The 18,281-nt window shown below is 52.0% G+C and overlaps 6 protein-coding genes across 6 annotated transcripts; all 6 read left to right on the top strand.

The window, feature by feature from the left end:
• Positions 1–213: 213 nt before the first annotated feature.
• Positions 214–1,416, top strand: LAJ45_10804 (uncharacterized protein; the record flags this gene model as incomplete). The annotated part of the gene is made up of 3 exons (XM_046120319.1): positions 214–331; positions 396–767; positions 827–1,416. 3 exons carry the CDS (start codon positions 214–216, stop codon positions 1,414–1,416), a joined length of 1,080 nt encoding a protein of 359 aa, XP_045966547.1.
• A 493-nt stretch (positions 1,417–1,909) lies between these two features.
• Positions 1,910–2,536, top strand: LAJ45_10803 (uncharacterized protein; the record flags this gene model as incomplete). The annotated part of the gene is made up of 1 exon (XM_046120318.1): positions 1,910–2,536. The coding sequence occupies one exon, from the start codon at positions 1,910–1,912 to the stop codon at positions 2,534–2,536; it is 627 nt and encodes a 208-aa protein (XP_045966546.1).
• Positions 2,537–2,972: 436 nt separating this feature from the next.
• On the top strand, positions 2,973–4,394 carry LAJ45_10802 (uncharacterized protein; the record flags this gene model as incomplete). The annotated part of the gene is made up of 5 exons (XM_046120317.1): positions 2,973–3,299; positions 3,355–3,528; positions 3,585–3,810; positions 3,918–4,012; positions 4,071–4,394. 5 exons carry the CDS (start codon positions 2,973–2,975, stop codon positions 4,392–4,394), a joined length of 1,146 nt encoding a protein of 381 aa, XP_045966545.1.
• A 6,851-nt stretch (positions 4,395–11,245) lies between these two features.
• Positions 11,246–12,106, top strand: LAJ45_10801 (uncharacterized protein; the record flags this gene model as incomplete). Its single annotated transcript, XM_046120316.1, has 1 exon — positions 11,246–12,106. The coding sequence occupies one exon, from the start codon at positions 11,246–11,248 to the stop codon at positions 12,104–12,106; it is 861 nt and encodes a 286-aa protein (XP_045966544.1).
• Positions 12,107–12,936: 830 nt separating this feature from the next.
• On the top strand, positions 12,937–14,089 carry LAJ45_10800 (uncharacterized protein; the record flags this gene model as incomplete). Its single annotated transcript, XM_046120315.1, has 3 exons — positions 12,937–13,195; positions 13,342–13,981; positions 14,044–14,089. The coding sequence occupies 3 exons, from the start codon at positions 12,937–12,939 to the stop codon at positions 14,087–14,089; spliced, it is 945 nt and encodes a 314-aa protein (XP_045966543.1).
• Positions 14,090–15,641: 1,552 nt separating this feature from the next.
• LAJ45_10799 (uncharacterized protein) lies at positions 15,642–17,072 on the top strand (the record flags this gene model as incomplete). Its single annotated transcript, XM_046120314.1, has 1 exon — positions 15,642–17,072. The coding sequence occupies one exon, from the start codon at positions 15,642–15,644 to the stop codon at positions 17,070–17,072; it is 1,431 nt and encodes a 476-aa protein (XP_045966542.1).
• Between the last annotated feature and the right edge of the window lie 1,209 nt (positions 17,073–18,281).

Here is an 18,281-nt window from a genome sequence, read left to right as displayed (position 1 = left end):
CGAGTGTTCAAGAGACATCCCCGAGTATTCAAGAGACATCCCCGAGCTCGACCGCATTCAAGATGACTCAAGCAAGCAAAGCGAAGATGACTTTAGGTCTACTCAACCTACCTAAGAGTGTACACCAGCATCCGCAACAGCCTAAAGGCGGAAATGCAAAATGTGGGTTGGGTCAATAAAAAGCACGTCCGGTATGGCTGCGTTCAATGCCCTATGCCTTTACTTGATGAACTTGCCCTCCCTCAACGGTTTTCTGCCAATTTGGACTGGGGTGACTCCGATGCCCGTAGAGCACTGGCGAGTGCTCTACAGTGGCTCATCGCAGATGTTGGTATGAAGGATAGGTTATCAAGGGGACAGGGAGACCGTCAGTTCAAAGAGGCTGCCGGTGATAGTGATGGATGATGATGACGGCGGTGGTCAGGCAGCCGGAAGACGCTCTCGCAAAGGGAAAGAGCGTGCAGTACCTCCGGAACTCGTGCGACCTTCCATAATGGTTACCGTGGTGGACCCCGATGCTCTAGGGGCATTCTTTATGCTCGTCCCACCACCTACTTATGACTGGAATGATCCCCTGAACGAACCTTCGTTCATCGGAATTTTGACCAAGATAACTTTCCCCGAGCTATGCAACTTGATCCTGAAGCACACCGCACCCGGCAGAGCAGTCAGGACTATCTGGGGGGCAATTGAGAATGTCCCCCCGGCAGCTGTTCCTCCTGTTCGGCCGGTGGAGGTACAAATTACCGATTCAGAGGAGCTCGAAGGTTGGTTGAGAACAGCAATGCCAGGCCTCGGAGGATATTGGCGGTCCTCCACAGAGCAGGCGCGGGTGCTAACCTGGGTGGTGCGGAATCCCCTCCGTTGAACCCGGCTTTCCCTCACGTTGAGGAAGATGATTATAGCATGATCGATATTCCTGCAGAGGATTCGGATTACGAGGAGCGAAAGCACCGGATAAATGCCAAAGGACTGAGGGTATATATGCCTAGAACTGATGCCAGTAATCAAAGGCTAATTCAGACTCTTGTTAGGCGTCGCGATAGACAGCAGGATGCTATCGACGATTTAGACCCCAAATACCTTAGGAAGTATCCTTTGGGTGTCGGGGTTGCTGACCCAAACTTCTTACAGGGGACGATCTGGACACCTGCCGGGATAGCAGCCAAGAGAGCTGCTGACGCACTCGCGGCTGCTGGTGCTGGAGGTGGTGGTGGTGGTGGTGGAGGTGGTGGTGGAGGTGGTGGTGGTGGTGGTGGTGGTGGTGGTGGTGGTGGTGGTGGTGGTGGTGGTGGTGGTGGTGGTGGTGGTGGTGGTGGTGGTGGTGGTGTGGTGGTGGTGGTGGTGGTGGTTGGTGGTGGGTGGTGGTGGTGGTGGATGGTGGTGGTTGGTGGTGATGGTGGTGGGCATCATTAGTTTCCCTTTGGTATAATCTCTAACTTCCCTTCCTGCGGAATTGTCACTAACCTTTTAATAGTTGTTAGGATTACTCCCTGAGCATTCGCGATAGCTATTGAAGTGCGGTACGATTTGGTGTTTTGGATTTCCCTTTGTCTTGCGAGAGTATATCAATAGATGGGTTATATCGGATAGGATTAGATTAGATTAGATTAGATGAGATTATTCCAGGTAGTAATTGCATTGCTTTTATTTCAAAGTCGAATCAAACTCCTAGATTGCTCTCAGAGCACTCGGTACCGCTTCAGAAAGTGCAGTAAAACGAGTGATGATAAATGATGCGGTTGAGTGCAGAAATTGTGGTAACATAGGATGATCCCTGCCGTAAGAGGATTAACGGTGCAAATTTTTCTTGATTAGCGGCGCAAATTTTCTCGCCAAGAATTGATTTCTAATCGAAGATATCGCGAGTGCTCCTAGAGCACTGCGGATATTCCTGCCAGTCATCAGAATGGCTCCCACCAAGCGCTCCTCCGGTTCAGCACCTCTTGCCCCAAAGCGCCCACGACTCCCAAAACGACCTGAAGAACATGAAGATTTACTGACTGACGAGTCTGAAATATCTTACCGAACATTGACTCCACTGCCAGCCCGCACTCGGAGTAGTCAATCGACCACCGCCGCTCAAATAACTCGGAAAGGTCTTCTCCGTTCCTCCGAAACCCCCACTGGGAGGAGCAGTCCTAGGAGGGTAGAATTTCATCTCCCCGAGGATCATACTGATAATTTTGAAGCGCAGGAGGAGCCTGAGGCAATTGAGGCGCCAGAGGCAATTGAGGCGCCAGAGGTGGAAGAAATAGTTGATACTAGCCACTCAGACTATGATGATGCTCCGGAGAATGACCACGAGAGCTCTGAGGAGGATGAGGATGAACCGGAGGATGAACCTCAAGCCCCCCCCCCATCTTACACCCAGAAGTCTCAGACTGTCGGAAAGAGACCTCATACAGTTCAGCCCACTACTGCCAGAGCACTGGGCAATGCTCGGAGGAAACCAACTGGCGCGGTAGCGGAGGTCATTGCTTCTTCCAACGTGTCGGTGGACGTGGTACAGGTTCGACTCTATCTCGCTCATTGATGCCTTTTAAAATGTAAGTATTAGTGGCTAACGATTCAGAGGGGAACTCGACCGGGCGCGAAAGTAATACGTAAACAAGGTCAAGGGAGAGCAGCACCCACTTCAGCACCCAGCCAGAATGCATCCCAGAGAGCACTCCCGGCATCCCAGAGAGCACCCCAACACCCTCACAGTCTAGGCCCTCTGCACCTGTTTATGCTCATGAGTATACCTCTTCTACGCGCCATATCGATTTTTCCTCGATGCGCTCTCGATACGGGGAGTCGTCCCCCACTTACCGGACATATCGTTCTTCACCGCCTAGCGAGGTAATTGGCGAGAACTCTGTGAGCAGTCGTCAGATTCCTTCAAGCCAACTTCACGGTCAAGGTAGATCGCGAAGAGTCTACGAAATCGAGTACCTTTCCTCATCTAGGGGGGGGACGAGAGTACTCCGATGCCGGAAAGCGAGGGTATTTTGATTCCGGGAAGCGAGGTTAGTATTCCGGAGGACACTCACGACGTCTTTGAGAACACTGGCGACATTCCTTCGAGCCAATTGACTCAGAGGTCTGTGGTCCCTAACTCTAGGAGTGCAAATGTGCTGTCAGTGCAGGCTCAGAGGATTGAGAAGGAGTGTAGCGTGTTAATCGGGGAGCATACTCTTCTACATGAGCCCTTTCCACCTGCAGCAAGACTTTCGGTACTGGTAGTGAGCATGTGGGCAACTGCTAGTCGCCGAGTGGGGTGTAGAGTAGACCTTGATGAGGTCGTTATTAAACAGGTGAGTGCCCCCAAAAGGATTACGAGTGCTCTGGAAGCATAATTGAGAATGATAGGTCAGAAGTCTGCACTCCCGTGTCCGTTCCCACTTGATGCACGAGGTGAAAGGGCGCCTGGCGGACTCTACGATATACGGGCTTGGAAATTTTGTGGGGCCTGAGGCGAGGGCGGCTCAAGTGGAATACCTTTTGAAGAATGATCGTTTCTTGAGCCCCCAACAGCATTACGAGGTATGATGCCAGTGGATGCCCAGAGAGCACTCGGGATAGCCGGTAACAGATTCTAGACCTACCGACTGCGCTTCCTGGCTCCGGAAATTATCGATATATTGTATTTTAAATACTTCGATGGGGTAAGAATGCGAGTGGTTAGGGATCCCGAATTTCTAGAGCGGATAACCCCTACCCTTATTTGCCTGATATCGACGGCGATCTGGCACGGCATTCGGGCGTGGTCAACAGGGAGTTACGTGAAGCCTGATAATTTTCAGTCGCAGAATGAGAGTGTTGTGAGTAAGTATGGCCCGATGCCCTCATTGATATGGCGAGTGCCTTGGGAGCAATGACGGATGCTCCTAGGGCTATACGGGATTGCCAAGCTGACATCCAAACACGAGTAGTAACGTTTAATAGGATGAGCAACACTTGGAAGGGGAGAAGTAAACAGAACCAGGAGGCAACCTTGGAGGTAATCAAAGATAACCTTCGAGAAAAGGTATGATACTTCTAGATGCCGGTAATGCGAGTGGTATTCTAAATGCTAACCCTAATAGATACGAGATAAAAAAGGGGTAACGATTGAGATTATACCGGAGGAGGGTTTTAGCGAGGACGATGAAGCTCTGGCTGCGGATCTTGCCGCATTCCGAGATGCTCGGAGAACACCCACGAGTGCTCCAGGAGGTCGGGTTGATTCCGACAGCGCCCAGGACGAAGTGATTAATGCCCGACTTCGCGGCATTGACACCGAAGAGGAGGGGGAGGAGGAAGAAGAAGAGCCGGAATTACCTGTAGCGGGGGATTACGAAGGGGGGGGGGGAGGAGGATGTGTAGAACAATCACGAGTGCTAAGGGAGATAGTGGGGGATTTCTTCTGATTCGTATATTGTATTAGGGTTAGTTAGGGTGTTAAATGGCGTATTGTATTTAGTATTAGGCGGAGGATCACGGTGTTGAATACACCAATTCTCAAAGTGCAGTCGCGAGTGCTCTGGAGACAGTAGAGATCGTCGTGCGAGTGATGTTTTTGTAATCTCATGGGGGAATTGTGAATACCAGAGGCCGGAACGGCGGAGAGGTGTATGCCTAGAGAGAACGGGGCGCCGACATGTAGGAATCGGTACGTCGGGCATGAGCCAGATTTCAAAGCACCCCATCTGGCAACGTCAGGGGGAGTCAGGGCAATCATTCTATCCCCAGAGCCCGCTGGAGCAGTGAAGAGTGCTCCAGGAGCAGTCAGGATATCCAACCGTGCAACTGGCGTTCTCTGGCGGGTAGAGTGACGTCCTAGTTACACCGGGCGCTATTATTTAGTGTCGGGGCCCGTTGTGCGGACTAGTGTGCGCTGGGGCGGAATAATGTGCGCCAGACCTCGCCAGGAGCACTGGCGGTATCTCTGGAGAGGTAGTTTACCTACCGAGCGCCCTGAGCGCCCTGAGCGCCCCGGGCGTCTGGCGAAGGCTACAGGTTTGCTGATGTCGTCAGGATCTTTTCTGACGTGGTAAAACATATTTTCCGAGCATCGGTTCCTAAGTTATTGCGCCTCAAAGGTTGACTTCCAAGGTAGGGTAACTTATGTTTGGGGTTACCATTCTTTTATTTGGCATGCTGGTCCTTCTGCTCTAGTTTTGGTCCAGTCACCTAGCTTGACTTATAAGACTTCTTCCTCCCCAGGATCCCTACCCTTCATACCAATAGAGGTAGGGGTCATCTGCCCTTATCTTCACCAATCGATGAAGAACAAGCGGTGATTACCCTAGGGTCATATGGCTTGACTGGTAGAACAGGTACTTTTGTAACAGCCCTACTGTGGCTCTGTTACACTACCCCCCTCTCCGGTAGACTCGTCCCGAGTCCAACCTAGGGTTTTTGGTATGGTACATTATGCGAATACAAGAAAATGTAGCTCTAATAACGATTCCATACTGACTCTATGTACCGGGGACAGCCTTTCCACGTATCGCTAGGATCCGATAGAAAAGGTGTGGCCGTACAAGATGGAAATCAGGAAATTGGATAGTTGGGCGAGAAGGATTCTGAGTACTTATACTCCAAAGGATTCCATTCTCCGCTCCTACTTCCTTACTAAGTTTTGGTGATTCCTTCAAGTGGAAGGGAAGCAATACCACCACTACCCCGCTTCTCTCTAAGCGTTAGCGGGTGTTTCCTGTTCCGAAGGCAACCACCCTTGGTCAAAGCCTTTGTAACACCGGCAGTCTTGGTTGTCACACAACCGGGACCTGCATGAATGAGCTACCGCTCAGGCGTAAGCTTAATCATTGCTGTAGAGCTCTTCACTTATTGTAGACTTTCCCAGGCATAGTCCCTGCCACTACGGGCGGACTTATCATGCTCGGAGGATGTAGAGGATCGCCGAGCACTCAGAGCTTCACTCTGGCCGGCCTTCTAATCATTGGCGAGGCATAGACTCGTCAGTCATTGCTCCCATGAATAGATCCTCTTCCTAGCGCTCAGAATGTAGTTACTCTGACAGCTGGTAGCTAACCACACTGCCGGTACTTGCATGTCACTGTGCAACTGGCTTCTATCAATAACTCTCAGCATGTAACCGGGCCCTGTGTGTACTCATACACCAGACAGTTGAAATGGCTCCGTTACACTCTATTTTCCGCATCCATTTCTATTAACAAAGGAAAACCTCAAGTGAAAAACGTGTATCCCAACAAAGGGAGACCCGTTTTCTCCACGCTTGTCCCAGAACACTCCGTTGCCTCGGTTTCCTTCACTTTCCTGTATTGCTTCCCAGGGAAACAACGGCATCCGAACACTGTCATACCGATGGGAAAAACGCCGTATTTTGAGGATTTCTAGAGTTTCACCCATAAGTCCCGTGATTTTCCGGGATACTTCGGATGGAACTCTCGGAGTGTCTCGTCTGCCATTCCTTGCAACATTTTGTACGGTTCCCGGAAGTCTTCTGAGCGCTAGCTCTCCCAGGTAATCCGATTTTGCACGAACCTCTCCCCCACGATCAGCCTTGAACCTCATCCGGAGGTGGAAGCGCTATAGCTCGTTGAGGGTCCTTTGACTCCCAATACGGTTCCAGCAGAGATATATGGAAGACATCATGAATGTTCCACTGAGAGGGTAGATTCAGCCTGTAGGACGTGACACCAAGTTTCCCGACAACCTCAAAGGGACCCGATTTTTGTAATCTAGCTTATTTGATGATCGCTTGGTTAAGATGTTGTGTCGGTCCATCATCACCTCGTCCCTGACCTTCAGTTCTGGAGCACTCATATGTTTCTGATCATACCATTTCTTCCGCTGTGCTTGCGCCGCGCTGGGCGCGTCGAAGTTTTCTAGTTTCCGTTTAGGAGAGGGCCAAGTGGAATCTGGTTGAAACCCATAGTTCGCGTAGAACGGCGATACTTTGGTTGACTCTTGGGTGGGCGTGTTGTAGGCTTACTCGCAAGTGGGAGTATTCTTGCCCCATCGTCCTGCTGATAGAAGCAATAGTTTCTGAGATATTGTTCTAGCGTTTGGTTGACTGTCTCAGTTTGTCCGTCAGTTTGAGGACGATCTCTTCCAAATCTAGAGTCCCGATCGGAGATAATTTCCTCAGGAAATTCATGCAGTCGCCATATCTCCCATAGGAAGATTTGAGAAAGCTCTTGGATGGTTGCTTTGGTCTTGAGCGGAATGAATTGGGACATTTTGGTGAAACGGTCAACGATAACCCAGACATGGGTATAGCCCTCAGATTCAGGCAGGCTCACGATAAAGTCCATTGAAATGGAGCTCCAAGGCATAGAGGGGACCTCTAAAGATTGCAACATCCCATACTTCTTGTGTGTTGAGGCCTTAACGCATTGACATGTATCGCAACTCCGAACGTATTCTTCCACATTGTTGTCCATCTTTAGCCAAAGGAGAGTGCCTGAAGGCGTTCTGCCGTTTGAATTGTCCAAAGTGACCAGCAGTCTTCGAATCATGTAGGGCGCTCAGGATCTTGAGCTCCAGTTCTCGATGATTTGGAATGTACCACTTTTCCTTATAGAAGACGTCTCCGTCCTTTAAAGTGAGGTCTCGGTTCACCAGATTCCCAGAGGTGTTCTCAATGGCTTTTCTCAAGGAAAGGTACCCTGGATCTAAGGCTGCTCGAGCCCCGATTTCATCCGGGAGCACCGGTGTGAGTTTTGCAGACTTGGGCTGCTCTTGCCCATGCTGAGTTGATCATAACGATCGGGTATTGGACAGAACCCATTATAAGTTGTCCTGGCTTAAACAAGCGAATTTCAGGGTCTTGATGAGCCTTACCCCCCTCTTTAAGGGCGTGGTCCCAACGCCGCGACAAGATGTCTGCTTTGGCGTTTTAGTTTTCCAGGGCGGTATACAACTTTGAAGCCAAACTCCGCGAGGTTGGCCGCCCCTCGAGCTTATCTCGGTTTCAGTGCCTTTTGCTCTGTGGGATTCCGGGGATAAACCCTTGGCAAACCCAGGCTGGAGAAAGCCCAGAGGTGTAACGGGGTAAAGAGAGCACAGCTCGTGCCTAGGTCCGGAAGGAGGGAACTGAGGATCTTATCATTCACTAACTGACCCTCATAGCCAGTCTTCCACATCAGCTGAATAATGCTATTCGGGAAGGAGTCTGTTCCCCCCTTGGCTGCGTGGGTGAGGTTATTCCATTAGGCTACCGCATCATCCCTAGAGATGGCTTCGCCAAAGGCTTCTCTGAGAGCATCCACAAAGGAATCCCAGCGCTTCCATCTCTCATCTCACACCACAGACATCCCAGCTATCTGGTTGGCAGAAGATATCGGATCCTAACCTCTTCGGAGGTAAAAGACTGGCTTTCAATGGAGAAGATATTCTCACATTGCCCGATGAAGGTCCGCACATTATTTGCTTTGCCATTGAACTTGGCCGGAGGGAGGTGTCTTTGGTTCTCGGCCATTGGAGGCAGTGGAGGGGTGTGAGGGGGGGCCGGAGGTCTCATGAACTGGGCTATGGAGGCCAGGGCTCTCTCTCTCTGCTGCTTCTCCAGCATCTTCCTGAGGTATCTCCGCCATCCTCTCCTATCTCCATCCTCATGCTCCGAATCTGAACTATCTGAGTTCTCTCCTGGGTTGGAATGCGCCACCAACCGGGGGGACTATTCCATCTCCTCCACCATTACCCGCTGGTTCTGGGTTCTGGTTTTTTCCACTGGGGTTTCCCTCCGGCTGGAGGTTCCTCCTGGGTGACTTCGCTCGTTGAAGCATGACACAATGGCACCTAATTCCTTGTCGTGAACATCATAATTCCGTTCGGCTCGCGAATTCCCTTTTTGGGGTAAAGGACTCCTGGATGGCACTTATTGTCATCTCAGTGGAATTGGGACCGTATGCTAGATTTGGCGAGGTTGGAGGCATCGGTCTCAACCTTGGTGGCTAGCTAAGCATCAAAGAGGGCTAATACGGGGGCGGATTGGAACGCCTCTTTCAGGACTTCGAACGCACGCATGCCTTCCTCAAACCAGGTAAACTCGGTGTCCTTGTCTCTTCCGACGGTTAATGTCGGGTTCGGTTAGAGCCGGACCGAACTCCTCCTACGGATAACCACGTTGATCCTCGGAACTTGTATAGGAGTTCGCTTATAAAAGCGGGGTACCCGTCGAACTTAGGAGGGTAAGAATCCATTCCCTCTATCCATTCCACAAAAATTCGATTTTTTCCACACACAACACCAAATTTTTCACCTCTTCTCAGCAACAATGCTTTTCTTTATTCTATTCCTCTCTTTGTTCATCGCGGTCAATTCGTCTATCGTACAAGCGCTTTTATCTAACGCTAGTCGATCTCGCCGGGAGACGAGGCTTAGATCCTCAACATGTCCGGTTATTACCGATCTCCTAGAGTTGGATGGTGGTAACTTTGTATATGCTCGGAGAGTTACTCGGAAACCTGTCCGATCACGGAGTGCTGTGAGGTAGGCATGGTTTAGTGCGGCTTGTAACCTCCTCTTACTCCCGCTAATGTTTCCACAGACAAGCTGTTCCTCGAGGTTTGGAGACCTTGACCTTCGACAGCCATTTCAACCAGGTTCCGTTTCTGACTCGGGAGGATTTCCATCGTCCTTATACCTTCTTCCAACAAGGGGACAGGAGTGTTGGTCAGGCTCGTGTCCGTGCAGCAGCAAGGGAGAAACGGGAACAGGTGCGGTGGATGCGGGAGGAGATTGAGCGAGATGGGAGGGGAGCGGAGTGGATGCGGCAGAGAGTGGCACAAGAAGAGCGGAATGAGAGACAGAAACTGGCACTCGAAGCGCATTACGAGGCATGGTGGCGCCAGAAGAAAGCCAGTTATCCTCCTCTTCCGGACCCTGCCTGTCGTCATCGTGGACGGAGGGACATTGACTTTGGTTGGGACTGGGGCCCAGATGGGAAATGGGGTCCTCTTACCAATGGGGCTATCAGGATTTTCTAGGAGCGATCCTAGATGTGGTCTCCTTTCGAGCGAAGCTGGGCGCTATATCCCTTTGAGCGAATGTGGGCGCTATAACCCTTTAACGGATACAGTGGAGACCATAGTAACGTGTTCGCCTCTCCCATACCAGCCCGAGCTGAATACAAGAAAGCTAACTGCTTGGTTATTTCAGCGTTGAGAGTGGTCCCAGATGTTCCGGTAAAATTTTTTCCTTTCATGGGGTTCTTTAAGCAAGGGGCTTAAAGTTATACTGTAACGGGGGTGCTAGGATGATGCACGACCGTGACTTCGATCAAAATAGAAAGGGTAAACGGGCAACGATGGATTTATTGGGCTCGTTCGATCGAAAGATGGAGTTTTTTTGTTTGATCGTATTTTGTAGTCAAAAACTTAATAACTTTAAGGGTTCTCCTCGCTAGTAAAGATCCCATGACTCCCCGAGTTCAAACTGGGGGCAACCGAGTACTTTTATCGAAGTTCCGCCCCTTTTTTCCCGCTTTTCCTCTCTAGCCGTCCGTTTCTCCCTAGTTCGGGGACACCGCGACTTTTTTCTATGAGGGGCGAGAGGAGTTGCTGCCAAACCTCGGACGAACTTCCGCCCGAGTCAAATCACGCAATCTCTGCCAAGAGCTGGTCGGGATCCTAAGAACTAGTGGAAACAACCGACCAGATAGCAATTGCTTATTCAATTTGTTTTTTGAACAGATTTGGTGTTTTGTAAAAGCGAGGTTTGCTTTTAGTAGCTTGGGTCGTACTCCTACTCCCCCTCAAAGGTGCTCCGGGCTGAAACAGGAGGGTTCCGGCGGTTCGACGCTCCGGGGGTTATTTTTGGAGTCTAAAACGTGTTTATTTTGCAGTGTTTCCTCAACTCCGCAATCAGTTCATTCAACCACCCCAAATGGACCGGAGCAATGTCAGGATCCTTTCTGACGTGGTAAAGCATATTTTCCGAGCATCGGTTGCTAAGTTATTGCGCCTCAAAGGTTGACTTCCAAGGTAGGGTAACTTATGTTTGGGGTTACCATTCTTTTATTTGGCATGCTCCTCCTTCTGCTCTAGTTTTGGTCCAGTCGCCTAGCTTGACTTATAAGACTTCTTGCTCGCCAGGATCCCTACCCTTCATACCAATAGAGGTAGGGGTCATCTGCCCTTGACTTCACCCATCGATGAAGAACAAGCGGTGATCACCCTAGTGTCGTATGGTTGACTGGTAGAACAGGTACTTTTGTAACAGCCCTACTGTGGCTCTGTTACACTCGGACAGAGATAGCAGGTTCATTTCTCACTTTTGGCAATCTCTCATGAGCTTTCTCAATGTGAAGCTGAAGATGTCCACTTCTTTCCACCCCCAAACTGACGGCCAGACAGAAAGAGTTAACCAGACCCTGGAACATTACTTGCGGAGTTATTGTTCATATCAACAGGATGACTGGGCAGACCTCTTGCCTTTGGCAGAGTATGCATACAACTCGGCAGTCTCTGAGTCTACCAAAGTATCAGCTTTCTATGCCAACTATGGTTATGAACCCAGGACCAACTGGCCGGCCCCAAAGGAAGGTGTTGAATGGAATAATACAGCAAGCGAGGTCATGGTATCTCAATGGGAATCTATCTGGCAGGCTATGAATGCAAGCTTGGGAAAGGCTAGACTAAGGATGACCCGGTGGTATGATGCACATGCCCTGGAACCACCTGAAATCAAGCCTGGAGATGAAGTCATGCTAGACCGGTGCAATGTGCAAACGAAGCGACCATTGGGAAAATTGGATCAGAAGAAGATGGAACCCTTCAAGGTCTTAGAAGCTATTGGTACCTGTGCCTACAAGCTCTCTCTTCCCCCGCCGATGGGAATCCACCCTGTCTTCCATGTGTCTCTCCTAGAACCCTATAGAGCACCAGTAGACCCTGAGAGAAGAGTTCCCCCACCGGAACCTGAGGAAATTGCAGGAGAACAGAACTGGATAGTTCGGGAAGTAGCTGATAGCCGAGTCAATAAGAAGAGGAGAAGAGTGGAATACCTGGTGCTGTGGGAAGGTTATGAGAATGAGGACGCTACATGGGAACCATGGGGACATCTCAGAAAGAGTGCTGAGGAAGTCCTCCGGGATTTCCACATGAGGTATCCTAAGAAGCCAAGAGACAAAAGGCCTCTGGGCCACTAGCATTCCTTCTGTTTCTCGTCCCCTTCCCCACCAAAGGAGTTTCTTTGTCACATAGCATAGCAATAGATACAGATTATAGATCTCGGAGACCAAGATCCTGGAAGAGGGGAGTAGTGTAATGGAGTCATTTCAACTGTCTGGTGTATGAGTACACACAGGGCCCGGTTACATGCTGAGAGTTATTGTTAGAAGCCAGTTGCAAAGTGACATGGAAGTACCGGCAGTGTGGTTAGCTGCCAGCTGTCAGAGTAACTACATTCTGAGCGCTAGGAAGAGGATCTACTCATGGGAGCAATGACTGACGAGTCTGTGCCTCGCCAATGATTAGAAGGCCAGTGTTACGAACTACTACCGCAACACGGAGGAAGCATGAGTCATCGGAAAGTGCCGGAAGTTTCTGCGAAGGATTAGTAATCGGGTTGTTTCTCTTTCTTATATATATAGGGGTGCTCGCCCCCTCACTGTCTACTTCTTTCCTTAAGCAACATCTTGTATTTTACTTTGGGTTATTACTTTGGGGGAATTTACTTCGCTCCAATACACTTCTTTACTCTCAGTCCCCGTTACGTCTGCTGTCCATCATGCTCTTCGCCTCCGCTGTTATGTGCCTCGTCGTCGCCCTCGTGGCCCTCTGCTCGCTTACCCCGCTGTTCCCCTCAGCCCCCTCGCCGACCGTTGTCTTCTCCGTCCTCGTGCGGACCCTTGTCCCTGCCTTCGGGCACACCGCCGACCCCACCCTCGTCCTCGTGCGAGCCTACGTCCTCCTTCCCAGGCGCCCATTAGTGTCCCTCGACCCCCTCGCCAAGCCGCCGCACACGGTTCCTTACACTATGTTGCGTGTCTTATGGTCGACCGACACCCTCTCTCCGGAGACCACCAACACATTGCTGCCATTCGCTTACGCCGCCCTTTTCCTCCTAGCCTGGACAACAGCCTACCTACTCGGTAGACTTCTTCCCCGAGCCAGGGAGGAACCACTCGCCGACCAAGCCCCCCACTATTGCCGCCCCGACGCACTCGACGACTACAACGCTTCCTCCTCCAACGTGCTGCCTCGTTTGGAACACCTACGGGAAATGACCCGGGTTGGTGTTTCCTCACACTAACCTCCAGGGACTTCCACCCTTACCTCACCGGCCTCGGGCCATACCCATCGCCTGTCAAAGTCTTGAATACCCTTCATCGGTTAGGAGCCCCACTACTTCCTGCCCTGGTCACCCGTCATGGGGGCACAGCCCACGTGACCAACGCCCCCGGCGCCCACACGGCCACACGGCTCTTACGAACGAGAAGGGTAGGAGCCAAACTCAAGATCGGACAACTACACCACCCCGACGACTGCGAACCCTTTGAAGTACCAATACGGCTATCTCGGAACAGGGACGCGCTCCATGCGCTGGTGGACACTGGAGCCACCGGATATGGGTTCATCGACGCTTCCTTTGCCAAGGCCCGCGGATACCCCCTCAAAGAACTCGTGACCCCAAGACATTTGCAAGTGATCGATGGACGAGCCATCGCCTCCGGAGCCATCACTCACTATTGCAAACTCCGCCTCGAGATGAATAATCATGTGGAAGGGGCCTCCTTGTTTGTCACCAAACTCGGCGACACGAAAGTGGTCCTCGGACTCCCCTGGCTACAACACCACGCTGCCGAAATACAGTTCGCCGACCGGTCTATCTCCTTCCACGCCGAGCGTTGCCAACAGCACACTGCAACCCTCTGGGGCTCCACCCTCACCTGCCCCCCCTTGACCGCCTCCGTAGCCACCCTGCCGCCCCCGCCAATACCCCCGAGACCCAGCACCGCCATCCCCTCGCGCCCGCCACCAATACCCCCAAGGCCAGACGCCCCTCGCCGCACCATTACCTTGTCCGCCGCCCGGTTCCGCAGAGAAGCACAACAACCGGATAACCAACTCTTCCTCCTCGCAGCCCGAGCCCCGAGCCCAAACCCACCGTCATCCCAGTCAACCGATGAACTGGTCCCGGCCGCCTACCACCAATACCTCCACCTGTTCCAGGAATCCGAGGCCCAAGCGCTCCCCGCCCACCGGTACATCGATCACGAAATCCCATTGATGGAAGGCAAACAGCTACCCTTCGGCCCCCTGTACGGCATGTCCTCGGAGGAACTAAAAACCCTGCGGGAATACCTGGATGACCAACTAGCTCGAGGGTACATCCGCTCGTCTTCGTCCCCTGCAGGAGCCCCCGTCCTGTTCATCAAAAAGAAGGACGGGTCCTTAAGGCTATGCGTGGATTACCGCGCCCTCAACGCCGTCACCATCAAAAACCGCTACCCACTGCCGTTGATCAACGATACCTTGGACCGATTGAAAGATGCCAAGATATACACCAAGCTGGACCTTCGCCAGGGCTACAACCAGATCAGAATCAAGGAAGGGGAAGAATGGAAAACAGCCTTCCGAACCCGGTACGGGCTGTTCGAGTACCTGGTCATGCCATTCGGACTCACCAACGCCCCCGCTACCTTCCAGGCCTTCATGAACAATACCCTCCGAACCCACTTGGACGACTTCTGCACAGCGTACCTCGACGATATCCTGATTTACTCCAACACACCCGAAGAACACCAGCAACATGTCCGCACCGTCCTGGACAAACTACAAGCCGTGGGCCTCCACTGCAAGCCGGAGAAGTGTGAGTTCCACGTGGACCGTACCGAATACCTGGGGTACATCATATCCGGCGAAGGGGTCACCATGGCGACCGACAAAACAAAGGCGATCCAGGAGTGGAAGACACCCACCTCGGTCCACGACGTACAGGTCTTCTTGGGGTTCGCCAACTTCTACCGAAGATTCATCCGCGACTACTCCAAGGTGGTATCCCCCATGACTAATCTGTTGAAGAAGGACGCCCCGTTCATATGGACAACCGCGGCGGAACACGCATTCGCCCAGCTAAAAGAAGCTTTCACCACCGCCCCAGTACTAAGGCACTACGACCCCGAACGAGCGTGCATAGTGGAGACCGATGCGTCTGACTTTGTTGCGGCAGCTGTACTTTCCCAGAAGGACGACCAGGGAATCGTACACCCTGTGGCGTTCTACTTCCACAAGATGACGCCAGCCGAGTGCAACTACGACATCTATGACAAAGAGTTGCTGGCGATCGTACGCGCGTTTGCAGAATGGCGAAAGTACTTGGAACCCAACAACCAAGAAACCACGGTGTACTGCGATCATAAGAACCTGGAATACTTCATGTCCACGAAGATCCTCAACCGTCGTCAAGCCCGCTGGTCCCTAACGCTGTCCTCCTTCAACTTCGTAGTCACCTACCGAGCGGGTACGAAGAATGGGAAACCTGATGCCCTCACACGTCGATCTGGAGATCTCCCTAAGGAAGGGGATGAAAGACTGACCCAACAGCACCAGGTTGTACTAAAACCGAAGAACCTCCGTCTGGCGACCGCACTACAGACCCCCACATCCGCCAAAGTAGCACCATCCCGCCAAAGGGAACTCGAGACCACACTGGCCAAGGACCCTCTATCCAAACAACTCATGAAGGATATCGCGGCCAAGAAGAAGCACTCCCGCTTCTTGCCCATAGGTGAATGCACAGTTAAGGAAGAATTACTGTACTATCAGGGCCTACTATACATCCCTGACGACGCCACTATCAAGTTGGAGATTCTCCGCACCCACCATGACGCACCTTCGGCCGGACACCCAGGACGGGCACGCACACTGGAACTACTATCCCGGAACTTTTACTGGCCCCAAATGCGGAAGTACGTTGCCCGTTATGTGGACCACTGCGACACCTGCTCCCGAATTAAGCCGGCCCGACACGCCCCGTACGGTCTCCTCAAACCACTGGCTCCCCCAGTCAAACCTTGGTCCTCGCTATCCATGGACCATGTCACAGGCCTACCCGAGTCCCAAGGATCCAACGCCATCTTAGTAGTCGTTGACCGGCTCAGCAAAATGGCCCACTACATCCCCACGAGAGACACCACCGACGCCCCGGAACTGGCCCGACTATTCCTACAGCACATTTGGAAAGCACACGGACTGCCAAAGGACATAGTATCAGACAGGGGCACGACCTTTACCTCGCAATTTTGGAAGTCACTCTGCGGCCAATTAGACATCAAACCCCGATTCAGCACAGCCTTCCACCCACAAACAGACGGACAGACCGAAAGGGTAAACGCCATTATGGAGCAATACTTACGGGGCTACGTCAACTACCAACAGGATAACTGGGCAGAGTTCCTCCCCCTGGCAGAATTCGCGCATAACAATGCCTCTACGGAACCGTTGGGAGTCAGCCCGTTCTTTGCCAACTATGGGTACAACCCCCAACTAGACATCCCCCCTGCCGAAGAAACGCGCAAAGTCACACCGAAGGAGGTACTAGAATTTACGAACTCAATCTCCACCCTGCAGGCTGCCCTGCGATCAGAGATCCTGTATGCACAAGCCGCCGCCGCCGATAGTGCAAACGCCGCCCGAATTCCAGAGCCGCGACTCGAAGTAGGGGATATGGTATGGCTATCGCGAAAACACATACGCACCACTAGGCCATCGGACAAACTAGATCATAAACGGCTAGGGAAGTTCAAGATACTCGAACGCATCGGATCGCACGCCTACCGCTTGGAACTCCCCGCCTCGATGAAGTCCCACCCCGTATTCCACGTTTCATTGCTAGAACCGGCCCGGACCCAACCTCTGCCGGGCCACGTACAACCACCACCGCCCCCGGTAATCGTTGAAGGGGAGGAGTTTGAAGTGCAAGAAGTACTGGATTCCCGAACACGGCATCGGCAATTACAATATCTAGTCAAATGGGCCGGCTACGAACAACCCATCTGGGAACCGGCTCGGAATCTCGATGCGGAATTAGAGGCACTACAACGCTTTCGCTCCCTATACCCCAACAAGCCCGCAGCAGCCCTTAAGAGGACCCGGCGTAGGAAAGTATAGTTTGTTACGGTTTCTTTCGCAAATGAAACCGCCCTATGTTACGTTCCCTGGTGTTTCACCTACAACCATTTTGCTAACTTGCCATGTACTTATTTTCACATCGTCTCCCGCCTACCGGCTCACAGGAGCTCGCCCTTCGAGAGGGGGAGCTAAACTGTTACGAACTACTACCGCAACACGGAGGAAGCATGAGTCATCGGAAAGTGCCGGAAGTTTCTGCGAAGGATTAGTAATCGGGTTGTTTCTCTTTCTTATATATATAGGGGTGCTCGCCCCCTCACTGTCTACTTCTTTCCTTACGCAACATCTTGTATTTTACTTTGGGTTATTACTTTGGGGGAATTTACTTCGCTCCAATATACTTCTTTACTCTCAGTCCCCGTTACGTCTGCTGTCCATCATGCTCTTCGCCTCCGCTGTTATGTGCCTCGTCGTCGCCCTCGTGGCCCTCTGCTCGCTTACCCCGCTGTTCCCCTCAGCCCCCTCGCCGACCGTTGTCTTCTCCGTCCTCGTTCGGACCCTTGTCCCTGCCTTCGGGCACACTGCAGACCCCACCCTCGTCCTCGTGCGAGCCTACGTCCTCCTTCCCAGGAGCCCATTAGTGTCCCTCGACCCCCTCGCCAAGCCGCCGCACACGGTTCCTTACAGCCAGCCAGAGTGAAGCTCTGAGTGCTCGGCAATCCCCTATATCCTCTGGGCATTGGAAGTCCACCAGTAGTGGAAGGGACAATGACTGCGAAGTCTACAATAAGCGAAAGCTCTACAGCAATGATTAAGCTTACACCTGAGCGGCAGCTCATTCATGCAGGCCCCAGTTGTGTGGCAACCAAGGCTGCAGGTGTTACAAAGGCTTTGACTAAGGGTGGATGCCTTCGGAACCGGAAGTACTCGCTGATGCTTAGAGAGAAGCGGGGTAGCGATGGTATTGTTTCCCTTCCACTGGAAGGTACCACCGGAACTTGATAAGGAAGTAGGAGAAGCGGAACGGAATCTTTTGGAGTATTAGTACTCAGGATCCTTCCCGTCCAACTGTAACGGGGACAGCCTATCTATGTATCGCTAGAATCCAATAGAATAGATGCGACCATGCAAGATAGAAATCAGGTAGAGATTTATTCAAAGATACTATTGCTAGAACTCAATAATCTTCAAGGGCTCTGCTACCAATGATGGTCAAGATGAAGATGAGGATCCGGACAGTTGGGCGAG

This window comes from Morchella importuna (genome assembly GCF_003444635.1).
Source record: "Morchella importuna strain M04M26 chromosome Unknown Morimp01GS050, whole genome shotgun sequence".
NCBI lineage: Eukaryota > Fungi > Ascomycota > Pezizomycetes > Pezizales > Morchellaceae > Morchella > Morchella importuna.
This window is presented reverse-complemented; position numbering and strand designations above follow the sequence as displayed.